The sequence below is a fragment of the Rhinoraja longicauda genome, chromosome 1 (genome assembly GCF_053455715.1).
Source record: "Rhinoraja longicauda isolate Sanriku21f chromosome 1, sRhiLon1.1, whole genome shotgun sequence".
In the NCBI taxonomy this organism is placed as follows: domain Eukaryota; kingdom Metazoa; phylum Chordata; class Chondrichthyes; order Rajiformes; family Arhynchobatidae; genus Rhinoraja; species Rhinoraja longicauda.
The window spans coordinates 9,316,610-9,342,103 of record NC_135953.1 but is presented as its reverse complement, the minus strand read 5'-3'; the positions used below and the strand labels follow the sequence as shown (position 1 = coordinate 9,342,103).

At 44.7% G+C, this 25,494-nt stretch overlaps 1 protein-coding gene across 1 annotated transcript in view; it reads right to left on the bottom strand.

Annotated features, from left to right (window-relative positions):
• atrn (attractin) overlaps positions 1–25,494 on the bottom strand; it is a 339,856-nt gene that overhangs the window by 128,523 nt on the left and 185,839 nt on the right. Inside the window, exons 19-22 of the mRNA XM_078406639.1 lie at positions 24,482–24,619; positions 20,314–20,407; positions 19,344–19,396; positions 5,573–5,667 (exon numbers count right to left, since the gene is read on the bottom strand). Coding sequence (XP_078262765.1) covers positions 5,573–5,667; positions 19,344–19,396; positions 20,314–20,407; positions 24,482–24,619 — 380 coding nt within the window. The remainder of the gene's footprint in view (positions 1–5,572; positions 5,668–19,343; positions 19,397–20,313; positions 20,408–24,481; positions 24,620–25,494) is intronic.

Sequence of the window (25,494 nt, the reverse complement as noted above, 5' to 3'; positions counted from 1 at the left end):
TAACAATCACTACGGCAGCACCTCAAGGCTGCGTGCTCAGCCCCCTGCTCTACTCACTCTATACTCATCACTGTGTAGCCGGACACAGTGCAAACTCCATCCTCAAGTTCACCGACAACAACACCGTTGTTGGACGAATTACAGATGGTGATGGGTCAGAGTATAGAGGTGAGATCGACCGGTTGACCAAATGGCACAACAACCTGGCTCTCAATATCAGTGAAACCAATGAACTAATTGTGGACTTTGGAAGAGGAAGGATGAGGACCCACAATCCTGTTTATATCAACGGGACGATGGCGGAGAGACCAAAAAACCTCAAATTCCTGGGCGTGCATATTTCCGAAGATTTCATATTTCGCCTCATATTTCACCTCATATTTCGCCTGGGCAGTTTGCAGCCCAGTGGTATGAACATCGACTTCTCCAACTTTAGATAGTTCCTCTGTCCCTCCCTTCCCCTCCTCCTTCCCAGATCTCCCTCTATCTTCCTGTCTCCACCTATATCCTTCCTTTGTCCCGCCCCCCTGACATCAGTCTGAAGAAGGGTCTCGACCCGAAACGTCACCCATTCCTTCTCTCCCGAGATGCTGCCTGACCTGCTGAGTTACTCCAGCATTTTGTGAATAAATATTTCCGAAGATTTTTTCTGGACCCAGCACACTGATGCAATTATAAATAAAGCACATCAACGCCCTACTTCCTGGGAAGATTACGGAGATTCGGTATGTCAGAAAGCATTCTCTTGAACGTCTACAGGTGTTCAGCAGGGAGCACATAGACTGGTTGCATCACGGCCTGGTTCGGCAACTTGAATGCCCGGGAGCGGAAAAGACTGCAAAAAGTGGTGAGCACCAGTCCATCACCGGCTCTGACCTCCCCACCATCGAAGGGATTTACCGGAGTCACTGCCTCAAAAAGGCAGCCAGCATCATCAGAGACCCACACCACCCTGGCCACACACACTCATTTCACCCCTGCCATCGGGAAGAAGGTACAGGAGCCTGAAAACTGTAACGTCCAGGTTCAGGAACTGCTTCTTCCCTAAGGCCGTCGGGCTATTAAACACTACAACCTCAAATAAGTTCTGATTAATAGACTCTTATTATTATTATTGCACTACCATTGTTTGTTTTTTGATTCATTGTACTATCTGGGACACATGACAATAGACACTCTTGAATCGTGACTCTTGAAAATGCTGGTTACTCAGAGGGACAGGCAGCATCTCTGGAGGGAAGGAATGAGTGACGTTTCGGGTCGAGACCCTTCTTCAGACTGATATCAAAGGAGAGGGAGATACAAAGATAAGGAAATATAAGGTGTGAAAACAGGACAAAGGTGATAGAGATCAGGGAAAATGTAGAATAGATCATTGTTAGCTGGGAGGTAACAACAAAGCAAACAGAGATAAAATGTAGTCGGAGACGGTCAGACTGGTCGGAGAAGCGGGAAGGGGAGGGATGGAGAGAGGTGGAAAGTATAGAAACATAGAAAATAGGTGCAGGAGTAGGCCATTCGGCCCCTCGAGCCTGCACTGCCATTCAATATGATCATGGCTGATCATCCAGCTCAGTAACCTGTACCTGCCTTCTCTCCATACCCCCTGATCCCTTTAGCCACAAGGGCCACATCTAACTCCCTCTTAAATATAACCAATGAACTGGCCTCAACTACCTTCTGTGGCAGAGAATTCCACAGACTCACCTCTCTGTGTGAAGAAATGTTTTCTCATCTCGGTCCTAAAAGACTTCCCCCTTATCCTTAAGCTGTGACCCCTGGTTCTGGACTCCCCCAACATCGGGAACAATCTTCCCGCATCTAGCCTCTCCAACCCCTTAAGAATTTTATATGTTTCTATAAGATCCCCCCTCAGTCTTCTAAATTCCAGCGAGTACAAGCCTAGTCTATCCAGTCTTTCTTCATATGAAAGTCCCGCCATCCCAGGGATCAATCAAGGGTTGCTTGAAGTTAGGGAAGTCAATGTCCATACCGCTGGGGTGCCTTTAAAGACGGTTAAGGGTCATTTCACTATGACTGCTGAAAAAGTCTAGCCAAGAATGGTAAGTTGTTGAAAGAAGGATGCAAATACACTCATTTGCTCTTCGACTTTCCTCTGCACCAAGTAACAGAGAGCACAAGATGTCAAGAGGCCAATAGCACAAGAGAGCACAAACAACAAGATGTCCTTTGCATCTCTGGGCTTATCTTTTGACTTGACCTGGCTTTGAAAAGCCTATGAATAAAATTAGGTAGGTTGGAACGTTGAAAATTCTATGCGGATATCCTTTAGTTGCAGTAGAGATAGGGTGGACATTTCCCATTTTTAAAACTTCACATTTTTAAGCAGTATCTTGTTGATAGCTGCAAACTCTCATTTCCATCCATGAAGTGGGACAAAGTTTAACAAGGCTTAAGTTTGGAGCTCGTCTTTACCCCCAAATATCTCCTGATGGAATGATCACTACACGTGTGGATGAAGCTATTCAACTTTAGAGGCCACAAAATTAGAGCTAAGCAAAATCCACTCTTCACTCAATTTCGATATGCTGATATTTTTCATCTGCTATCACTGAGCAGTAATCAAAAGAATTTTCTTATTGATATTTTTCCCTTTCCCTAATTCTTCCACATGGGACTTCCGTGCTGCTTTCTCTGAAATAAGGACAGGCTATTTAAGGTTCCTCTCAAAAAGGTTTATAAGGTGGCGAAGGTGGCAAACGGCATGCTTACCTTCATATGCCAGGGCATAGAATATAAGACTTAGGGTGCCGCATCAAACCTTTGCAAATCAGCCTTAAAAAACAGCTTGTGGCGGTGAAGAAACTTGAGTGGAAAAAATAATTTGATGCATATGGTCAAATTAATTATGGGGCAGGCAGGAGAATGGGGTTGAGAGGGAAAGATAGATCAGCCATGATTGAATGGCAGAGGAGACTCGATGGGCCAAATGGCCTAATTCTGCTCCTATGATTTATGAATAACTGATGCTTAGGGGTTATTAGCTGCAGGAAGAGAGGTTGGACAGACTTGGATTGTTTCCCCTGGAACTACTGAGGTTGCGGGGAGACCTGATAGAAGTATATAAAAGAGGCATAGATAGGATAGACGTTCTGAAACAACCCCAGCATGGAAAGATCAAACAGTAGAGGGCATAGCTTTAAGGTGAGAGGGGCAGAGTTTAAAAGAGTTGCGTGGGCAAGTTTCTTTTTACACTTATGCAGAAGGTGGTGAGTGCTTGGACATTGCTGCCGGTGGTGGTTGAGAGGTGGTTGTGGCTGATATAATAGTGGCATTTAAGAGACGTTTGGACAGGCATATAACAATTCAGGAAATGGAGGGATATGGATTATGTGCAGACAATCAGAGTTGGTTCTGGAGTCATGTGCGGCACAGACTTTGCAAGCTGAAGGGCCTGTTCTTGTACTATATATACTGTTTTAAGGGAAGGATGTGGTTGTGTTGGAGAGAGTGCCTCACTAAAATCCTCTTAAACACCATTATCTATTCCACCTCCTCCACCTTCCCGGGCAGCATGAAGTCCAGTTTCAGCTTAGTCACATTATAAATTGTCACGTGTACCGAGGTACAGTGAAAAGCTTTTGTTGCGTGCTATCCAGTCAGCAGAAAGACCATACATGATTACAATCGAGCCATTTATAATGTTCCGGGCATCCACCACTGTTTGTGTAAAAAGAAAACGTGCTTCACACGTTTTCTTTAAACTTTGCCCCTCTCACCTTCAATGTATGCCCTTCAGCCTTTGGCATTTCCACCTTGGTGAAAAGGACTTGACTGTCCACCTTCTCCATGCCTCTCGTAAATGTTTATACCTCTATCAGGTCGTAACTTGGGGCAGAGGAAAGTTGAAGAGCAAATGAGTGTATCTGTATCCTCCTTTCAACAACTTACCACTCATGGCTGGACTATTTCAGTGGTACATAGTGAAAGGTACAGTGCCAACCATCCTTCTTAAGTGCAGCATGGAAACAATCCCACCAAATCCACGCTGACCTTAATTGTAGTGCAAAGCTTCAGGGATTGTAACAGCCAGTCCTACTAATCAATATGTTATAGGTTCGTAAGTTTATAGGAGCGGAAATAGACCATTCGGCCCATCAAGTCGACACCATTCAATCATGGCTGATCTATCTTCCCCTTTAATCCCCTTTAAAGGGGTGGCACGGTGGCGCAGTGGTAGAGTTGCTGCCTTACAGCGAATGCAGCGCCGGAGACTCAGGGTTCGATCCTGACTACGGATGCCGTCTGTACGGAGTTTGTACGTTCTTCCTGTGACCTGCGTGGGTTTTCACCGAGATCTTTGGTTTCCTCCCATACTCCAAAGACGTACAGGTTTGTAGGTTAATTGACTGGGTAATATGTAAAAATTGTCCCTAGTGTGTGTAGGATAGTGTTAATGTGCGGGGATCGCTGGACGGCATGGACTCGGTGGGCCGAAGGGCCTGTTTCCGCGCTGTATCTCTAAATCTAAAAAAATCTAAAATCCCATTCTCCTGCCTCCTCCCCATAACCCCTGACACCCGTACTAATCAACCCGTACTGAGGTCTCCCCTCAGCCTCGAACATAAAGATCATAGTTTTAATAAAGCGACACCAAAGACCCAAACTGGGAATATGAAAGTTATAAAGATTCAACCTAGAGTAATCGGGACCATCCAAAGCATTTGAAGCACAGGGTGGCACGGTGGTGCAGTGATAGAGCTACTGCCTCACAGCATCAGAGGCCTGGGTTCAATCCTGACTATGGGTGCTTGTCTGTGCGGAGTTAATGCGTTCTCCCCGTGACCTATGTAGGTTTTCTCCGTGATCTTCGGTTTCCTCCCACACTCCAGCGACGTACAGGTTTGGAGGTTAATTGACTTGGTATAGGTGCTCCTCCAACTTATGACGGGGTTACGTTCCAAGAAACCCATCGTAAACCGAAAATATCATAGATGGAAATGCATTTAATACACCTGATCGCGTGGCCGGAAGCGAGCTGCCGTTTGCACCATCGCAAAGTTGAAATATGGCAAGTTGAAGCATCGTACATCGGGGAGCATCTGTGTAAGGGTATATTGTCCCTCGTGTGTGTTGGGTGGTGTTGATGTGCGGGGATCGCTGGTTATAGCGCGGGCTCGGTGGGCTGAAGGGCCTGTTTCCGTGCTGTATCTCTAAACTAAACAAATCAACCTCCAACATAAAGATCATAGATTTTAAAAAGTGACACAATAGACCCAAACTGAGAATATGAAAGTTATGAAGATTCAATGTAATTGAGTAATTGAGAACAGCCAAAACCTTTGAAGCACAGAAAAAAAACCAATGGGCAAATAGTCAAGCCTTCATTTTCCATTATCCTCAGTACTCAAGTGGTTAGTCGCACATTTCATCAGACCCGCGGAATCGCTAACCTGAACTGTCAAACGAGTAGCTGTTAGTGCTCAATATGATTATGTGTCCTGTGAATTTTGTCAGCAAGAAATAGGCCAAACGGTCCTAATCTCATTTTCAGCCGAGACACTGCGCCAATTTAAGGCCTGATCTGAAGTCAGTCATTGGAAATACTTACCTCCTGAGGGGTGGCAACAAAGTTAATGGCAGTGTAGTGACGGTCATCCTCTTGAGAGAGGCTGAAGGTGAACTGGTAGTCAATCAGCAGCGTGTCTGAAAGGAGAGAAGCTAAAATGATGCACTGAAATGCTGGACTCGAGCAATAAGTGTTCACTAAAGCAGATTTGATTAATTAGGTCCCTCTCATAATCAGTCAGAATATAACCAAATGCTTTTCACACAATTGCATGAAATTAGTCTGTTATGTTGCCAGAGATCCCAAATTTTAATTTGAAAGTTGAATAATGCATTTGTTATAAGAGAAATTATCATTTAAGACAAACAATTTCAAAGATTACTTCAACTTATGTCAACATGTACACAGAATAATTATACAGCAATATAACAGCAATCTTACCAATTGAATATAACAAATTATATGTAAACGTTAAGCAATCTTTTTCTTTGGGGAAAAGGGCAGCGATGGAACTGCTAGACTAAATCTGCAGCAGATCATTACTTACATAGCTAATTGACAACATTGTCGGCAGATTTTAAAACTTGAACACTCAGACACGTACAGGTCCACCACCCATTTTCCGGTGGATTCGGCCCACTCCCTTTAATCTGGACAAAATCGCCCCCCATAAAAATTGGCGCCTAGGCCGGGCGAGGCAGCCGGTCTCAACCTCATCGGGACTTCCGTGCCGATCAGCAGTGCGAATTTGCCCTCTGCGGCCGGGGCTCTGGAACTCTGGCCAGCCAGCAAATCTGTCCCCATAGCCGACTTCCGCGGGTCGAATTTACTGCCGGCGGCTGGGCCTCTGGAACTCTGGCCTGGCCGGAGCCGGCCGATCTGTTCCCATAGCCGACATCCACTGCTGAATTTGCGGGCCTGTATCTCGGCCCATCAAGGCCGTGACCTCTGTCGGTCCGGCAAAACGGATAATCCAGAAAGTCTTTGGAACCATGGGTACCGGAACATCAGTGGTGGACCTGTACATGGATGGACAAGGTATAAAAGGGATATGGGCCAAATGCAGACCGGTAGGACTAGCTTACATGGGGCATCCAGTCGGCACTTCATTGGCTTTACACAGATAAGGTCCGTGTCACCGTGTTAAATGAAAAACAAGAACCCAGCAGCAACATTTGTGTCTTTTAAAATTGGAACTTATTTACGGAAACATGAACAACTCAAATGTTGTAAGAGTTCAGCACAGGAACAGGCCTTCAGCCAACAATGTCTGTGTTGAATGAGATACCAAGTTAAACTAATGTCCACTGCCTGCCTGCACGTGATGCATATCCGGAAAGACTTTTTCAGTCAGAGAGTTGTGAATCTGTGGAATTCTCTGCCTCAGAAGGCAGTGGAGGCCAATTCGCTGAATGCACTCAAGAGAGAGCTAGATAGAGCTCTTAAGGATAGCGGAGTCAGGGGGTATGGGGAGAAGGCAGGAACGGGGTACTGATTGAGAATGATCAGCCATGATCACATTGAATGACGGTGCTGGCTCGCAGGGCCGAATGGCCTCCTCCTGCACCTATTGTCTATTCCTCCATTCTCTGCATATCCATGGAGCCATGGAATCGGACAGCACGGAAACAGGCCCTTTGGCCCAGCTCGCCCATGCCAATCAAGATGTCCCAACAACGCTAATCTCACCTGCCTGGGTTTGGTCCATATCCTTAATTGTTTCCATTCATGTATCTGTCCAAATGCCTTTTAAATGCAGTTTTAGTACCTGGCTCAACTACCTCCCCTGGTAGCATTCCACATACCCACAACCTTCTGAGTAAAAAGGTTCCTCCTAAGGTTCCTATTGAATCTTTTCCCTCTCACCATAGATCCATATCCTTTGGTACTTGATTTCCCTAGTCTGGATAAAGGACTCTATGCATCTGCCCTACCACATTCCTGTCATGATCTTATATACCTCTACAAGGTCACTTCTCATCCTCCTACGTTCCAAGGAATAAAGTCCTAGCCCGTTCAAATTCCCCCCTACAGCTCAGGCCCTCAAGTCCTAACAACACCCTTGTAAATCTTTCCAGCCTAATGACATCCTTCATCTAGTAGGGTGACCAAAACTGAACACAATACTCCAAATGTGGCCTCGCCAAGGGAAATCAAGGGTGAAGGTGAACAGCCGGAAGCGGTAGTGCACGTTGGCACAAATGATGTCGGAAAGAAGGGGATGAATATTCTGCAGCGTGACTTTGGAGAGTTCGGAAAAATACTGAAAAGCAGGACCTCCAGGGTGGTATTCTCCAGTTTGCTTCCAGTTCCTCGTGCTGGCGAGAGCAGGAACAGGGAGATACACGACCTGAATGTGTGGCTGAGGAAATGGTGCAAGGGGCAGGGATTTCGATTCTTAGATCGCTGGGATCTGTTTTGGGGTAAGGGGGAATTGTACAAAAGGGATGGATTGCACCTTAACAGGTGTGGGACCAGCATTCTGGCACTGGTTTGCCCCACTGCTACACAGGTGGTTTTAAACTAAATAAGGGGTGGGGGGGGGGGGGGGGGGGTGTCAAATGGGATAGTCAAGGATGGAGTTAAAGGGAAAGAGAGTAAAGGGATAGTTAATGGCCCCGGAATTAATGGGAAAGAAAGCTCACAAAGGGATAGGAGAGTTTGGCCAAGTGTGATAGGGATTGATGTGAAGGGTGAGATGAGTAAGGAATTAAAAGTATTCTATATGAATGCGCAAAGTATAAAAAGTAAAGTAGATGAGCTTGAGGCTCAGTTAGAGGTTGGTAGATACGACATTGTGGGGATTACAGAGACGTGGCTGCAGGAGGATCGGGCCTGGGAACTTAATATTCAGGGTTATACATCCTATAGAAAGGACAGGCAGGTGGGCAGAGGCAGTGGGGTAGCTCTGCTGGTGAGGGACAAAATTCAGTCCCTTGCGAGGGAAGACATAGGGACTGACGAGGTGGAGTCACTGTGGATTGAGTTGAGGAATTGTAAAGGCAAGAAGACACTAATTGGTGTTATCTACAGACCCCCAAATAGTAGCCCGGATGTAGGGTGTAAGATGCAGCAGGAGTTAAAACTGGCATATAAGAAAGGTAATGCCTCTGTGGTGATGGGGGATTTCAATATGCAGATAGACTGGGAAAATCAGGTTGGTTCTGGACCCCAAGAAAGAGAGTTTGTAGAGTGCCTCTGAGATGGATTCTTAGAGCAGCTTGTAATGGAGCCTACCAGAGAAAAGGCAATTCTGGATTTAGTGTTGTCCAATGAACCAGATTTGATAAGAGAACTCGAGGTAAAGGAACCGCTTGGTGGTAGTGATCATAACATGATTAGTTTTAATCTGCAATTTGAGAAGGAGAAGGTTAAATCGGAAGCGTCAGTGTTGCAGTTGAACAAAGGGGACTATAAGACATGAGAGAGGAGCTGGCCAAGGTAGACTGGAAAGGGATCCTAGCAGGATTGACGGTGGAACAGCAATGGCAGGAATTACTGGGCATAATCCGGAAGACGCAGGATCATTTCATTCCAAAAAGGAAGAAAGATTCTGAGGGGAGTAGGAGGCAACCGTGGCTGACAAGGGAAGTTAGGGATGGAATAAAACTAAAAGAAAAGATGTATAACACAGCAAAGAGTAGCCGGAAGCCAGAGGATTGCGAAACTTTCATAGGACAACAGAAGGTAACAAAACGGGCTAAAAAGATGAAGTACGAGGGGAATCTGGCCAAGAATATAAAGAAGGACAGTAAAAGCTTCTTTAGATATGTTAAGAGAAAAAGAGTAGCGAAATCAAATGTGGGTTCCTTGAAGGCAGACACGGGTGAAATGATTATGGGTAAAAGGAAATGGCAGAAGATTTGAACAGGTACTTCGGATCTGTCTTCACTAAGGAAGACACAAACAATCTCCCAGATGTACTGGAGGACAGAGGATCTAGGGGGGTAGGGGAACTGAAAGAAATTTTCATTAGGCGAGAAATAGTATTGGGTAGACTAATGGGACTGAAGATGATAAATCGCCTGGGCCTGATGGTCTGCATCCCAGGGTCCTCAGGGAGGTGGCTCTAGAAATAGTGGACGCATTGGTGATCATTTTCCAATGTTCAATAGATTCAGGAGCAGTTCCTGTAGATTGGAGGATAGCTAATGTTATCCCACTTTTCAAGAAAGGAGCGAGAGAGAAAATGGGGAATTACAGACCAGTTAGCCTGACTTCGGTGGTGGGAAAAATGCTGGAGTTAATTATTAAAGAGGTAATAACGATGCATTTGGATAGCAGTAAAAGGATAAGACCAAGTCAGCATGGATTTATGAAAGGGAAATCATGCTTGACTAATCTTCTTGAATTTTTTGAGGATGTGACAAGTAAAATGGATGAAGGGGAGCCAGTGGATGTAGTGTATCTAGACTTTCAGAAAGCCTTTGATAAGGTCCCGCACAGGAGATTGGTGACTAAAATTAGAGCACATGGTATTGGGGGTAGAGTGTTGACATGGATAGCAAATTGGTTGGCAGACAGGAAGCAAAGAGTAGGAGTAAACGGGTCCTTTTCAGAATGGCAGGCGGTGGCGAGTGGAGTGCCGCAAGGCTCGGTGTTGGGGCCGCAACTGTTTACCAAATATATTAATGATTTGGAAGAGGGAATTAGAAGCAACACTAGCAAGTTTGCAGATGACACAAAGCTGGGTGGCAGTGTAAACTACGAAGAGGATGTTAGGAGGTTGCAGGGTGACCTGGACAGGTTGAGTGAGTGGGCAGATGCGTGGCAGATGCAGTATAATATAGATAAATGTGAGGTTATCCACTTTGGCGGCAGAAACAAGGAGGCAGATTATTATCTCAATGGAGTTAGGTTAGGTAAGGGGGAGGTGCAGCGAGACCTGGGTGTCCTTGTACACCAGTCACTGAAAGTTGGTGTGCAGGTACAGCAGGCAGTGAAGAAAGCTAATGGCATGTTGGCCTTCATAACAAGAGGATTTCAGTATAGGAGTAAAGAGGTTCTTCTGCAGTTGTATAGAGCCCTGGTAAGACCACATCTGGAGTATTGTGTACAGTTTTGGTCTCCTAATTTGAGGAAGGACATCCTTGTAATTGAGGCAGTGCAGCGTAGGTTAACGAGATTGATCCCTGGGATGGCGGGACTGACATATGAGGAAAGATTGAAAAGACTAGGCTTGTATTCACTGGAGTTTAGAAGGATGAGAGGGGATCTTATAGAAACATATAAAATTATAAAAGGACTGGACAAGCTAGATGCAGGAAAAATGTTCCCAATGTTGGATGAGTCCAGATGGGCCAAATAGCCTACTCCTGCACCTATTGTCTATTGTCTATTGATATGGGGAGAAGGCAGGCACGGGTTATTGATTGGGGACAATCAGCCATGATCACAATGAATGCCGGTGCTGGCTTGAAGGGCCGAATGGCCTCCTCCTGCACCTATTTTCTATGTTTCTAAGTCTTGTATAACTTTAACATAATGTGTAGGAAGGAATTGCAGATACTGGTATATACATAAGATAGTTACAAAATGCTGGAATAACTCAGCGGGACAGGCAGAATCTCTGGAGAAAAGGAATGGGTAACTTCTTGGGTCAAGACCCTACTTCAGACTGAGAGTCAGGGGAGGGGGAGACTAGAGATATGGTAGGATAAGGTGTGAAAACAACAGATCAAAGCAGACGATAATCAAGGAAATGTAGAATGGTGCATTGTTAGCTGAGGGGAAGATGAGGCATACAATCAGCCAAATATCAGTAAAATTAATATAATATAATTTGCGGGCTGGTATCTTTGTCCGTCAAGGCCGTAACCTCTGTCGGTCCAGCAAAATGGATAATCCAGAAAGTCTTTGGAACCAAGGGTGCCGGAAAATCAGTGGTGGACCTGTACATGGATGGTCAAGGTATAAAAGGGATATGGGCCAAATGCAACCTCTATACTCCATAACCTGACTGATGAAGGTCAATGTCCCAAAAGCCTTCTTGACAATCCTTACTCCCTGTGATACCACATGCCTATTTAGAAGCCTCTTAAGGAAAGCGGAGTCAGGTGATATGGGGAGAAGGTAGGAACGGGGTACTGATTGAGAATGATCAATAGACAATAGACAATAGACAATAGGTGCAGGAGTAGGCCATTCAGCCCTTCGAGCCAGCACCGCCATTCAATGCGATCATGGCTGATCACTATCAATCAGTACCCCGTTCCTGCCTTCTCCCCATACCCCCTCACTCCGCTATCCTTAAGAGCTCTATCCAGCTCTCTCTTGAAAGCATCCAACGAACTGGCCTCCACTGCCTTCTGAGGCAGAGAATTCCACACCTTCACCACCCTCTGACTGAAAAAGTTCTTCCTCATCTCCGTTCTAAATGGCCTACCCCTTATTCTCAAACTGTGGCCCCTTGTTCTGGACTCCCCCAACATTGGGAACATGTTATCTGCCTCTAATGTGTCCAATCCCCTAATTATCTTATATGTTTCAATAAGATCCCCCCTCATCCTTCTAAATTCCAGTGTATACAAGCCCAATCGCTCCAGCCTTTCAACATACGACAGTCCCGCCATTCCGGGAATTAATCTAGTGAACCTACGCTGCACGCCCTCCATAGCAAGAATATCCTTCCTCAAATTTGGAGACCAAAACTGCACACAGTACTCCAGGTGCGGTCTCACCAGGGCCCGGTACAACTGTAGAAGGACCTCTTTGCTCCTATACTCAACTCCTCTTGTTACGAAGGCCAACATTCCATTGGCTTTCTTCACTGCCTGCTGAACCTGCATGCTTCCTTTCATTGACTGATGCACTAGGACACCCAGATCTCGTTGAACTCCCCCTCCTCCTAACTTGACACCATTCAGATAATAATCTGCCTTTCTATTCTTACTTCCAAAGTGAATAACCTCACACTTATCTACATTAAACTGCATCTGCCATGTATCCGCCCACTCACACAACCTGTCCAGGTCACCCTGCAGCCTTATTGCATCTTCCTCACAATTCACACTACCCCCCAACTTAGTATCATCTGCAAATTTGCTAATGGTACTTTTAATCCCTTCGTCTAAGTCATTAATGTATATCGTAAATAGCTGGGGTCCCAGCACCGAACCTTGCGGTACCCCACTGGTCACTGCCTGCCATTCCGAAAGGGACCCATTTATCCCCACTCTTTGCTTTCTGTCTGTTAACCAATTTTCTATCCATGTCAGTACCCTACCCCCAATACCATGTGCCCTAATTTTGCCCACTAATCTCCTATGTGGGACCTTGTCGAAGGCTTTCTGAAAGTCGAGGTACACCACATCCACTGACTCTCCCTTGTCAATTTTCCTAGTTACATCCTCAAAAAATTCCAGTAGATTTGTCAAGCATGATTTCCCCTTCGTAAATCCATGCTGACTCGGAACGATCCCGTTACTGCTATCCAAATGCTCAGCAATTTCGTCTTTTATAATTGACTCCAGCATTTTCCCCACCACTGATGTCAGACTAACTGGTCTATAATTACCCGTTTTCTCTCTCCCTCCTTTCTTAAAAAGTGGGATAACATTTGCTATTCTCCAATCCACAGGAACTGATCCTGAATCTATAGAACATTGAAAAATGATCTCCAATGCTTCCACTATTTCTAGAGCCACCTCCTTAATTACTCTGGGATGCAGACCATCAGGCCCTGGGGATTTATCAGCCTTCAGTCCCATCAGTCTACCCAAAACCATTTCCTGCCTAATGTGGATTTCCTTCAGTTCCTCCATCACCCTAGGTTCTCCAGCCCCTAGAACATTTGGGAGATTGTGTGTATCTTCCTCAGTGAAGACAGATCCAAAGTAACGGTTTAACTCGTCTGCCATTTCTTTGTTCCCCATAATAAATCCCCCTGCTTCTGTCTTCAAGGGACCCACATTTGCCTTGACTATTTTTTTCCTCTTCACGTACCTAAAAAAACTTTTGCTATCCTCCTTTATATTATTGGCTAGTTTACCCTCGTACCTCATCTTTTCTCCTCGTATTGCCTTTTTAGTTAACTTTTGTTGCTCTTTAAAAGAGTCCCAATCCTCAGCCATGATCACATTTAATGGCGGTGCTGGCTCGAAGGGCCGAATGGCCTCCTCCTGCACCTATTGTCTATTGTCTAAATGCCTCCATTATTAGCATTATACACATCATTCACACTATTTTCCACATTAATTGAAGGAGAATCTAGAAGCTGCGTATCTGATGAAATTGTAATGTAAAATCAAAAGCATGCTACTCATTGAAAACATCATCGAACAATGCCACAACCAAGAATTCACCAGATCAAAGCTTGGCAACCCAGCCACCAATGAAAGCAATCGTATAATCCATGGAGATGAAGAAGGGCCCTGACCCAGAACGTCACCCTCCCACGAGAGATGCTGCTTGACCTGTTGACCCCATGGAGATGAAACCTAGAGTCATATCTAGTACAATGCAAGGTGACCACGGTTGACGGAAGTCAGACATTTCAGCTCAGAGGGAAAGCTCATCAATCTCAAACACCGCAGATATTCTATGCTCCGCAAATCCTGCGCATTTTCTGTTCCATTTCAGATTTCCAACGCATGCAGTTTCTTTTTTTGCTTTTCCACTTCAAATTGGGATCTCATTAATGTCATAAATATACATCCTAAAACTGCAACAAACAAATCCTAGGCCAAAGAGCTGTAACAAAGTACCATTAAGGAACAGGTACCTGAAGATTGCTGATAAAGTGGGCAAAATCATAAAACGCTTTTTTCTCAGAAAATCAAATTAAAGTTAATGTATTTTTTGGTTGATTCTTCTGCCACTTTCCTATTGTACATCATACAATGAATGGCCTATTTCCATGGTTTTGATACAAGCTTTCAGTCTGAAGAAGGGCCTCGGCCCGAAACGTCACCCATTCCTTCTCTCCTGAGATGCTGCCTGACACGCTGAGTTACTCCAGCATTTTGTGCCTACCTTCGATTTAAACCAGCATCTGCAGTTTTCTTTATCCCTACCAAAACTGTTAAATTCAGATGTGGAAAAATCAATTAGTACATCAACTTCAGTTCAGTTTCCTTCAGACTAAATTAACCAAATCGCATCAGCCCATAACTTTTATTATCTTGATAAGTATCTCCATTGATTCTGCAGGCTGTGTAGTGATGGCGTTTCGGGATTTGAGATCTCCTTCCTTTTGTATTAGAGAAACGCATGTGCGAGATCCCTCCTGCTTGTCAGACACAGCAAGACAATTTGGCTTTAACTCTGTTTCCATTAAAGTGGTTGTGGATTTCAAGCCAGTACCTTGTCCATAGGTATATGCAAGGTGAAAATGAATGTACAAACTGCCAGGAAATGTGTTGAGCTCAGAATATAATTCCTCTTGTGACAGGAGGAACGGGTACAGTGTATCACAGTTACAGATTAGTTTATCGTCACTGAAAGTCAGCATGTGGGTACGGCAGGCAGTGAAGAAGGCTGATGGCATGTTGGCCTTCATAACAAGAGGAGTTGAGTATAGGAGCAAAGAGGTCCTTCTGCAGTCGTACAGGGCCCTGGTGAGACCGCACCTGCAGTATTGTGTGCAGTTTTGGTCTCCAAATTTGAGGAAGGACATTCTCGCTATTGAGGGATTGCAGCGTAGGTTCACGAGGTTAATTCCCGGGATGGCGGGACTGTCTTATGTTGAAAGAATGGAGCGACTGGGTTTGTATACACTGGAATTTAGAAGGATGTGAGGGGACCTTATTGAAACAGATAAGATTATTAAGGGATTGGACTTGCTAGAGGCAGGAAACGTGTTCCCGATGTTGGGGGAGTCCAGAACCAGGGGCCACAGTTTAAGAATAAGGGGTAGGCCATTTGGAACGGAGATGAGGAAAAACATTTTCACCCAAAGAGTTTTGAATCTCTGGAATTCTCTGCCCCAGAAGACAGAGGAGGCCAATTCACTGGATGCTTTCAAGAGAGAGTTAGATAGAGCTCTTAAAGATAGTGGAGTCAAGGGATATGGGGAGAAGGCAGGAACGGGGTACTGATTGTGGATGATCAGCCATGGATCATATCAGCCAGGACCATATCACCCCCGTCCTTTATAAACTCCACTGGCTCCCCATCCCCCAGAGAATCCAGTACAAAATCCTCCTCATAACCTACAAAGCCCTCCATAACCTGGCCCCATCCTACCTGACCGACCTCCTCCACAGGCACACTCCCACCTGCACCCTCCGCTCTGCTGCTGCCAATCTCCTATCCCCCCACATCCGGACTAAACTCAGATCCTGGGGGGACAGGGCTTTCTCCATTGCTGCTCCCACCCTATGGAACTCACTACCCCAAACCGTTAGAGACTCCCCCACACTCACCACATTCAAAACATCGCTGAAGTCTCACCTGTTCAGTACTGCCTTCAACTACTGAAGGTCACATCACCTTCTGTCTCCTTTCTCTGTTCATTTATTTATTTACTTATTTATCTATTTATTCATTTCCCTATGTTCTCAAAATCTCTGTAAAGCGTCTTTGAGTATATGAAAAGCGCTATATAAATAAAATGTATTATTATTATTATTATTATGATCACATTGAATGGCGGTGCTGGCTCGAGGGGGCAAATGGCCTCCTCCTGCACCTATTGTCTATTGTCTAATGCACTGTCACATGTACTGAGGTACAGTGAAAAGCTTTTGTTGCGTGCTGACCAGTCAACGGAAAGACAATACATGATTGCAATCAATCTATTTTCAGTATACAGATACATGGTAAGGGAATAACGTTCAGTGCAACGTAAAGCCAGCAAAGTCCAATCAAGGATATTCTGATGGTCACCAATGAGGTAGATAGTAGTTTAAGACTGCTCTCTGGTTGTGGTAGAATGATTCAGTTGTTTTGATAACATTTGGGAAGAAACTGTCCCTGAATCTGGGGTGTGGGTTTTCACACATCTAAACCTGGATACATGGTACATGAATATGTACATGGATAGGACAGATTTAGAGGGATATGGGCCAAGCGCTGGCAAATGAGACTAGTGTAGATAGGGCATATTGGTTGGTATGGGGAAGTTGGGCCAAAGGGCCTGTTTCCACAGTGTATGACTCTATGGCCATCTCACTGATTTTTTTAAATGAGACTGTTATCCACTTGGTCGAATCCTGGAGATCATTTATAAAAATTATTTTGCCCACACTCCCTGGAATTTTGGCAAAATCATGGGAGCCTAAAAACTATAATGTCCAGCTTCATGACTGGAGTATGGTGTTCAGTTTTAGTCACCCTGCTATAGGAAGGATGTAATTAAACACTACAACCTCCAAATAAGTATCGAACTACATAGACCTGGGGACATTATTATTGTCTTTGCATGACTATTGATTGTTTATTTGTTTGTTGTTTTTTTCACTATATAGTGAACTTTCTCTTGTTGTTTATTATGGGTTTTACAGAGTACTGTGTTTGTGCTACTCCAACATAGTTTTGTATGTTGCTGTAAGAATTCCATTGTTCCATTTTGGGACCTGTGACAATGAAACACTCTTGACTTGACTTTGTTTGACAAAATACACAAACCAGAGGTTTACGTCCACAAGCATTCTATGACCAAGCCCTTCAGCCCACAATGTCTGTGCCAACAATGTATACAAAATCATGAGAGGAATAGATCGGGTAGATGCACAGAGTCTTTTACCCAGAGTAGGGGAATCGAGGACCAGAGGACATAGGTTCAAGGTGAAGGGGAAAAGATTTAATAGGAATCCGAGGGGTAACTTTTTCACACAGAGGGTGGTGGGTGCATGGAACAAGCTGCCAGGGGAGCTGGTTGAGGCTGGGACTATCCCATCGTTTAAGAAACAGTTGGACATGGATAGTACAGGTTTGGAGGGTTATGGACCAAGCGCAGGCAAGTGGGACTTGGGTAGCTGGAATATTGTTGGCCGGTGTGGGCGAGTTGGGCCGAAGGGCCTATTTCCACACTGTATCACTCTATGACTAATGGGGCCAAGTATTGGAGGTAGGGTACTGACATGGATAGAAAATTGGTTGACAGACAGAAAGCAAAGAGTGGGGATAAATGGGTCCCTTTCAGAATCGCAGGCAGTCACTAATGGGGTACCGCAAGGCTCGGTGCTGGGACCGCAGCTATTTACAATATACATCAATGACTTGGATGAAGGGATTAAAAGTACCATTAGCAAATTTGCAGATGATACAAAGCTGGGTGGCAGTGTGAACTGTGAGGAAGATGCTATGAGGTTGCAGGGTGACTTGGACAGGTTGTGTGAGTGGGCGCATGCATGGCCGATGCAGTTTAATGTGTGTAAGTGTGAGGTTATCCAGTTTGGTGGTAAAAATAGGGAGGCAGATTATTATCTGAATGGTGTCAAGTTAGGAAAAGGGGACGTACAACGAGATCTGGGTGTCCTAGTGCATCAGTCACTGAAAGGAAGCATGCAGGTACAGCAGGCAGTGAAGAAAGCCAATGGAATGTTGGCCTTCGTAACAAGAGGAGTTGAGTATTGGAGCAAAGAGGTCCTTCTGCAGTTGTACAGGGCCCTAGTGAGACCGTATCTGGAGTACTGTGTGCAGTTTCGGTCTCCAAATTTGAGGAAGGATATTCTTGCTATTGAGGGCGTGCATCGTAGGTTTACTAGGTTAATTCCCGGAATGGCGGGACTGTCATATGTTGAAAGACTGGAGCGACTAGGCTTGTATACACTGGAATTTAGAAGGATGAGAGGGGATCTTATCGAAACATATAAGATTACTAAGGGGTTGGACACGTTAGAGGCAGGAAACATGTTCTCAATGTTGGGGGGAGTCCAGAACCAGGGGCCACAGTTTAAGAATAAGGGATAGGCCATTTAGAATGGAGATGAGGAAAAACCTTTTCAGTCAGAGAGTTGTGAATCTGTGGAATTCTCTGCCTCAGAAGGAAGTGGAGGCCAATTCTCTGAATGCATTCAAGAGAGAGCTAGATAGAGCTCTTAAGGATAGCGGAGTCAGGGGGTATGGGGAGAAGGCAGGAACGGGGTACTGATTGAGAATGATCAGCCATGATCACATTGAATGGAGGTGCTGGCTTGATGGGCCGAATGGCCTCCTCCTGCACCTATTGTCTATTAAACGGCACATCTCCCTGCATGCGATCCATATCCCTCCATTCCCTGTCTGCTTGTGAGTTTTTTTGGTCTTTTTTCATCACTGGCAGCCCTAGAGGGCCTCACACATATTCTGCACCTCTTGCATCTTTTGTTCTTTTTTAACCAATGTAATAACCAATGACAAACACAACCCAGATGGATGGAACTGGATCTGCATCTACATGCCTTTTGCAAAAATTCCTATATGAAAACAAATTATTTCCGCATACGTTGACACAAGAAACTGCAGATGCTGGAATCTTGAGCAAAACAGCAATTGCTGGACTCAGCAGGTCAGGCAGTATCTGTGCAGGGAATGGACAGGTGATGTTTTGGTTCGGAACCCTTCTTCAGACTGCTACAGGTGACGTTTTGGGTTTGGACCCCCGAATCCATTCCCTCCACAGATGCTGCCTGACCCGCTGAGTTCCTCCGGCATTTTGTAAATTTCTGCGTAGTCTGCATTATTGTAAAATTTTCCAGTCAATGTTTGTAATTGGGTCTTTGGAGTACTCTTGGACCTTCAGAATTAGTTTAGTCCTAAAAATACACGAACCAGAGAAAAAGTGAATGGAGGAACTCTGTGGGTCAGGTAGCATCTGTGGATCCATATTTAAGACTCATATTTAAACCAGCATCTGCAGTTCCTTGTGTCTACCCATAGTTATACTCACAGTAACAGGTTCCTCTCAATGGATTTCCCTGGTATCGTGTTTCCACATCACATCTGTAAACAAATTGATACAGTAAAGTTTGCATCATTTGATCCTGACCTCAAGTACGGAGTTTGCACTGTTCTCCCTGTAACCGCGTGAGTTTCCTCTGGGTGCTCTGGTTTCCTCCCACATCCCAAAGATGTGCGGGTTTGTAGGTTAATTGGACTCTGTAAATTGTTCCCTAGAGTGTCGGGAGTAGATGGGCAAGTGGGATAACATAGAACTAGTGTGAACGGGTGATCGAAGGTTCGGCATGGACTCAGTGGGCAAAAGGGCCTGTGTCCATGCTGTATTCCTGAACTAAACTAAATTGCCGTGGGTATTAATAATTCTTTAAAACCTTCAAGCAGAGCTTAACCACGTATTCAAAGCTGAGCTTTCTGCAATGCAGATCTTCTCTGATCTTGCGGACAAATAAGAGGTGATTTCGCTGCTGGTGAGGAAATTAATGTCTTGAACTCTACATTTCCAAGTTTCTCCTCTGCTGAAGACTTCCGCAAACAAAAATATCTGCTCTTGGGAACATGGTCCAAAAAGGCGCTCATTGTGGGCACGGAAGCACAGAGATAAAACATTCAACTTGTAAAAGTCAGAATAATCTTGTTTTGCTGGTATTTCCGTATCTGGATAGAGTTGATACCAAATGCATAATACGTTTTGGGCAAGAAGATGAGGATAGCATTTTACACCGGTACGAAATAAGCGAAATGAAATCCTACTCCACTCTATCTCAAGACAACAGATGTCCATAGTTTATGGAGGATTCTTTTAAAATTACTCTCCAAACACTTTATTTGATTGCATTAGCTTGCTCATTAATTGAAAATGTCATGGTCACAAAGTGGAACTGAATAATAGGAAATTTTATTGCAGCCATAAACCTGTGCCAAAAGCAGCGTGGTGATAAAAAGTACTGAATGTAACTTACAGCTGACACTTGTCGCCTTTGATTCCTTTAGTGGTGCAGAAACATTTGCCTGTCTTAGTATCGCAGATGGATGCATGCCCATTGCACTTGCAGGCTTGAAAAACAGGGGGGGGAAAAAACGTATTATGAAAAGCAGACATTACCTTTTCAGCACCCTGGCGACAAGCAAATTTAGACACAAAGTTCTGGAGTAACTCAGTGGATCAAGCCGCACCCCTGGAAAGCATGGATGGGCGATGCTTTGAGTCGGGACCCCTCTTCCCTATCCATGTTGCCCATAGATGCTGCCCCCATAGATGCTGCCTGACCTGCTGAGCTACTCCAGCACTTTGTGTCTTTTTTTGTTTCAGTTCAGTTTATTGTCACGTACAGTGAAAAGCTTTTGTTGCGTGCTAACCAGTCAGCAGAAAGACTATATATGTTTACAATCGATCCATTTACATCATAAGGGATTAACATAAACCAGCGTCTATAGTTCCTTGCTGCGTGCAAGCAAGTTTAGGTCCTTCTATTGCTCTGCTATCTCAACCACAGTCAGCCTCAATTCCAGTCTCAATAAGCGGCACGTGATTGTCACCTATTTCCTTTCATCCTGTGGTGAGCGTTTGACAGCACTGGGCCTGTACTCGCTGGAGTTTAGAAGGATGAGTGGGGACCTCACTAAATCTTACCGAATAGTGATGGGCCTGGATAGAATGGATGTGGAGAGGATGTTTCCACTAGGGGGAGAGTCTGGGACCAGATACCATAGCCTCAGAATCAAAGGACGTTCCTTAAGGAAGTAGATGAGAGGAGGAATTTCTTTAGTCAGAGGGTGTTGAATCTGTGGAATTCATTGCCACAGAAGGCTGTGGAGGCCGTCAATGGATATTTTCTGGGGGGAAAAAAATAGATTTTTGATTGGTACAAGTGTCAGGGGTTATGCAGAGAAGGCAGGAGAATGGGGTTGAGGGGGAGTTAGATCAACTATGATTGGAGCATCCATGCTAGTATCTTCCCTTTGATTCCATGGGCTCTCATCTTCTTTAGCAGTCACACCTTTCTGAAAATCTAAGTAAACAACATCCACTGACTTTGCTTTGTCTGTCCTGCTATTACTTCCCCTCATAGAATTCCAACAGATTCGTCAGGCAAGATCTCCCCTTCCCAAAACTGATTCGTGACCTTGGGTGCTGTCTGTTAGGAGTTTGCATGGGACCATGCAGGATTCCTCCGGGTGCTCTGGTTTCCTCCCACATCCCAAAAACGTGCAGATTTGTATGTTAATTGCCCTCGGCAAATTGCCCCTAGGGCTTTGGGGGCGGATGAAAAAGTGGGATAACGTGGAACGAGTGTGAACGGGTGATCGATGGTCAGTGTGGACTTGGTGGGCTGAAGGGCCTGCTTCCATGCTGTACCTTTAAGCTAAACTACAAATGAAAGGCAAGCATTTACTTATGAACAACTATTCAAATCTCCCCCGATTCAAAACTTCGGTAACTACCTTTAGACATTAACTGAAATGTGGACCAGGGTGTTTAAAATTAATGACTGATACGGTTGATAACTTTGTGAAGCGTGAGGCAGGGAGGTGATAACTCTTCAGCGCACGTCAAGGATAACCGCACAAAACAACCTGTGCAGAATTCTCTTCTGATGGTTATTATTTCAAGGGAAACTCTTGATCGTTCTAATCTTAAAATTGTAAAGTAAACAGAAATGCAACATACAACTATGAAGACATTCAGAACTAACAAAATGGCATTATGGAAGCACTTAAATCAAAAGTATAACGTAAAAAACACATTTTGGGGACCGGAGAAAACTAATTTATTTTCTGTCAATTGTTTCTCAAATGGCTAATCAATTGCTGAGAAGAACCTAATGTTACTCAGATGTTGTTGGTCTATCAAACTTTAGTGAGTTTTGACACAAAAAGCTGGAGTAACTCAGCGGGACAGGCAGCATCTCTGGAGAGAGGGAATGGGTGACGTTTCGGGTCGAGGCCCTTCTTCAGAGGAGTTAAGCTACCAAATTTGATCCTCAGAACTCGCAATCCATGGTCTTAATGCAGCTTTACAAGTTGAAAAATTGTCAAATTTACTTGAGCAGCTTGACCTAGGCATGGAATGCTGCTAGGCATTTCCTTCAGCTCTCATTTCACACGTTTACTTTTCTTTGTTTACACTCTTTTTCCAAATACCCTCATTTCATAGCTTCTATATTTTGTTTCTCATGCCCCTTCCAACTGCCTCCCACATTAGCCCATCAACTACTGAGGTTCAGTGGGTGGCACGGTGGCACAGTGGTAGAGTGGCTGCCATACAGTGCCAGAGACACGGGTTCCATCATGACTACAGGTGCTGTCTGTACCGAGTATGTACGTTCTCCCTGTGACCATGTGGGTTTTCTCCGGGGCCTCCAGTTTCCTCCCACACTATAAACACGTACAGGTTTGCAGGTTAATTGGCTTGGTATAATTGTAAATTGTCCCTAAGGTATCACAAAATGCTGGAGTAACTCAGCAGGTCAGGCAGCATCTCTGGAGAGAAGGAATGGGTAACGTTTTGGGTCGAGACCCAAAACGTCACCCATTCCTTCCCTCCAGAGATGCTGCCTGACCCGCTGCATTACTCCAGCATTTTGTGATACCTTCGATTTGTACCAGCATCTGCAGTTATTTTCCTATGTAAATTGCCCCAATGTGTGTAGAGTAGTGTTAATGTGCGGGGATCGCTGGTCGGTGTGGACTCAGTGGGCCGAAGGATCCATTTCCGCGCTGTATCTCTAAACTAAACTACATGTGGAAAGTCAAGTCAAGGACTGATTAGAGGACTCGTATATCTAGACTATTTTTGGCAGCAACCATATGAGGAAAAGGCAAGAAAGTGGAGTTAAGGCCGAGATCACAACAGCCATGGTGTTACTGAGCAGGCTCAGGCTCACTGAGCTCAGAGGCCATCAGCATCTCCCATTTCCTAAATTCACATGGAAAAGTTTACGCTTACATTTCAATTGAAAGAAAAGGAGGGCCTCTGTCTACTTACTTGCAGAGAAGAAAAATAAACTACTAGCTGATGAAACTTAGCCTTTGTCCCGAAGGATGTGATTTTATTTAAAGGTGATATTCCTCAGATACCTTGATCAAAGAATATATAGATATGTACAGCACAGGAACTTCAGTCCACAATGTCCTTGCTGAACACGATGCCGTTAAACTAATCTTCTCTGACTGCCCTTGTCCATATCCCTCCATTCCCTCCGTACTCATGTACCTATCTAAAGGCCACTCAAATACCACTGTTGTATCTACTTCTACCACCATCTCTGGCAGCGCGTTCCAGATCCCCACCACTCTGTTGAAAAAAATTGTCGTTGATATTCCCACACTCCAAAGACGTACAGGTTTGTAGGTTAATTGACTGAGTAAATGTAAAAATTGTCCCTAGTGTGTGTAGGAGTGTTAATGTGCGGGGATCGCTGGGCGGCGCGGACTTGGTGGGCCGAAAAGGCCTGTTTCCGCGCTGTATCTGAAATATGAAATAATAATAATATGAAATATTCCCTCCTTGAGAAAAGTTTCCGACTATCTACCTTGTTGTCCATGTCCCTTACATTTGATCTCCCAAAGTGCAACACCTTACACCTGCTCCGATTAAACTCAATCTGCCATTTTTCCACCCAAGTCTGTAACTCGCCATCCTGCTGTAACCTTTGGCAGCCTTCCTCACTGTCTGCAACTCCACCACACTTACGAACCAACCCATCAACCTGAGGTCCAGTCTTACCCTTATTCATAAAGATGTTAAACCATGTGCGGTTGTGATCATGGTTCCCAAGAATGCTCTTCCACTAAAGCACCAGTCCCCAATACATGGTCCAGTCTGGTCCTTTCTTGAGTTGGTCTGTCCACAAACTGTATCAAGAAACCCTTTTGAATACATCTAACAGCTTCTGCTCCGTCTAAGCCTTTTGCATTGAGGTATTCCCAGTCAATATTGGGGGTTATTTTGTGCACCCTGTCATAACAAGGAATCAAGACCTTTCTTATTGGGGTTATGGAGAGAAGGCAGGTGAATGGGATTGAGAGGGAAAGATAGATCAGCCATGATTGAATGGTAGAGTAATTCTGCTCCTTTGAGAAAGAAGATAATTGAAAGAAGCTAAGCAACATTAAATTGGGACTTACATTGGCAATTTCCTCCATTGGTCGGGTCACCATAATAACCAGAGATGCAAGTATCACAGTGGTTGCCAGTTGTTAGGTCTTCACATTTTTCACAGATGCTTTCATTTACACACTTGCTGTGGCCGTTACACTGACAAGCTGGAAGAAACACTTCTTTTTTAGTCAATGGAAAATCACAAATACAAGTTCCTTCTCCTCCCCAAAATCTCCAATTTCCGCTCACACCATTGAAAGGTAAATCTAGAGTATTTTGTATTTCGTCTGCAAAAAGTCAATATGGCATACAGCTAGAAGCAGGGAATAGACATTCTAAATGCACATTGCCGAAGCCATTTAAGGAGTTAAATGACTTGGTCTGGACCAGTTGTTGCTCCAGATTCTGGTATCAGGTTGACTGCTAACTGGGATGGCACAGTGGCGCAGCGGTAGATTTGCTGCCTTACAGCGCCAGAGACCTGGGTTCAATCCTGACCACGGGTGCTGTCTGTATGGATTTTGTATGTTCTCCCCGTGACCGCGTGGGTTTTCTCCGGGAGCTCCAGTTTCCTCCCACCTTCCAAAGACGTGCAGGTTTGTAGGTTCGTTGGCTTTGGTAAAATTGTACGTTGCCCTTAGTGTGTAGGATAGTGCTAGTGTACAGGGGCATTGCAGGTCATGGCGATGGGCCGAAGGGCCTGTTTCCCCGCTGTATCTATAAACTCCAAAGTCCTCTCACAATGGACAGGTTGAGTGAGTGGGCAGATGTGTGGAAGATGCAGTATAATATAGATAAATGTGAGATTATCTACTTTAGCAAAACCAACGAGGCAGATTATTATCTCAATGGTGTCAGATTAGGTAAAGACCTTGGTGTCCTTGTACACCAGTCACTGAAAGTAAGCGTGCAGGTACAGCAGGCAGTGAAGAAAGTTAATGGCATGTTGGCCTTCAGAACCAGAGGATTTAAGTATAGAAGCAAGGAGGTCCTTCTGCAGTTGTATAGGGCTCTGGTGAGACCACATCTGCAGTATTGT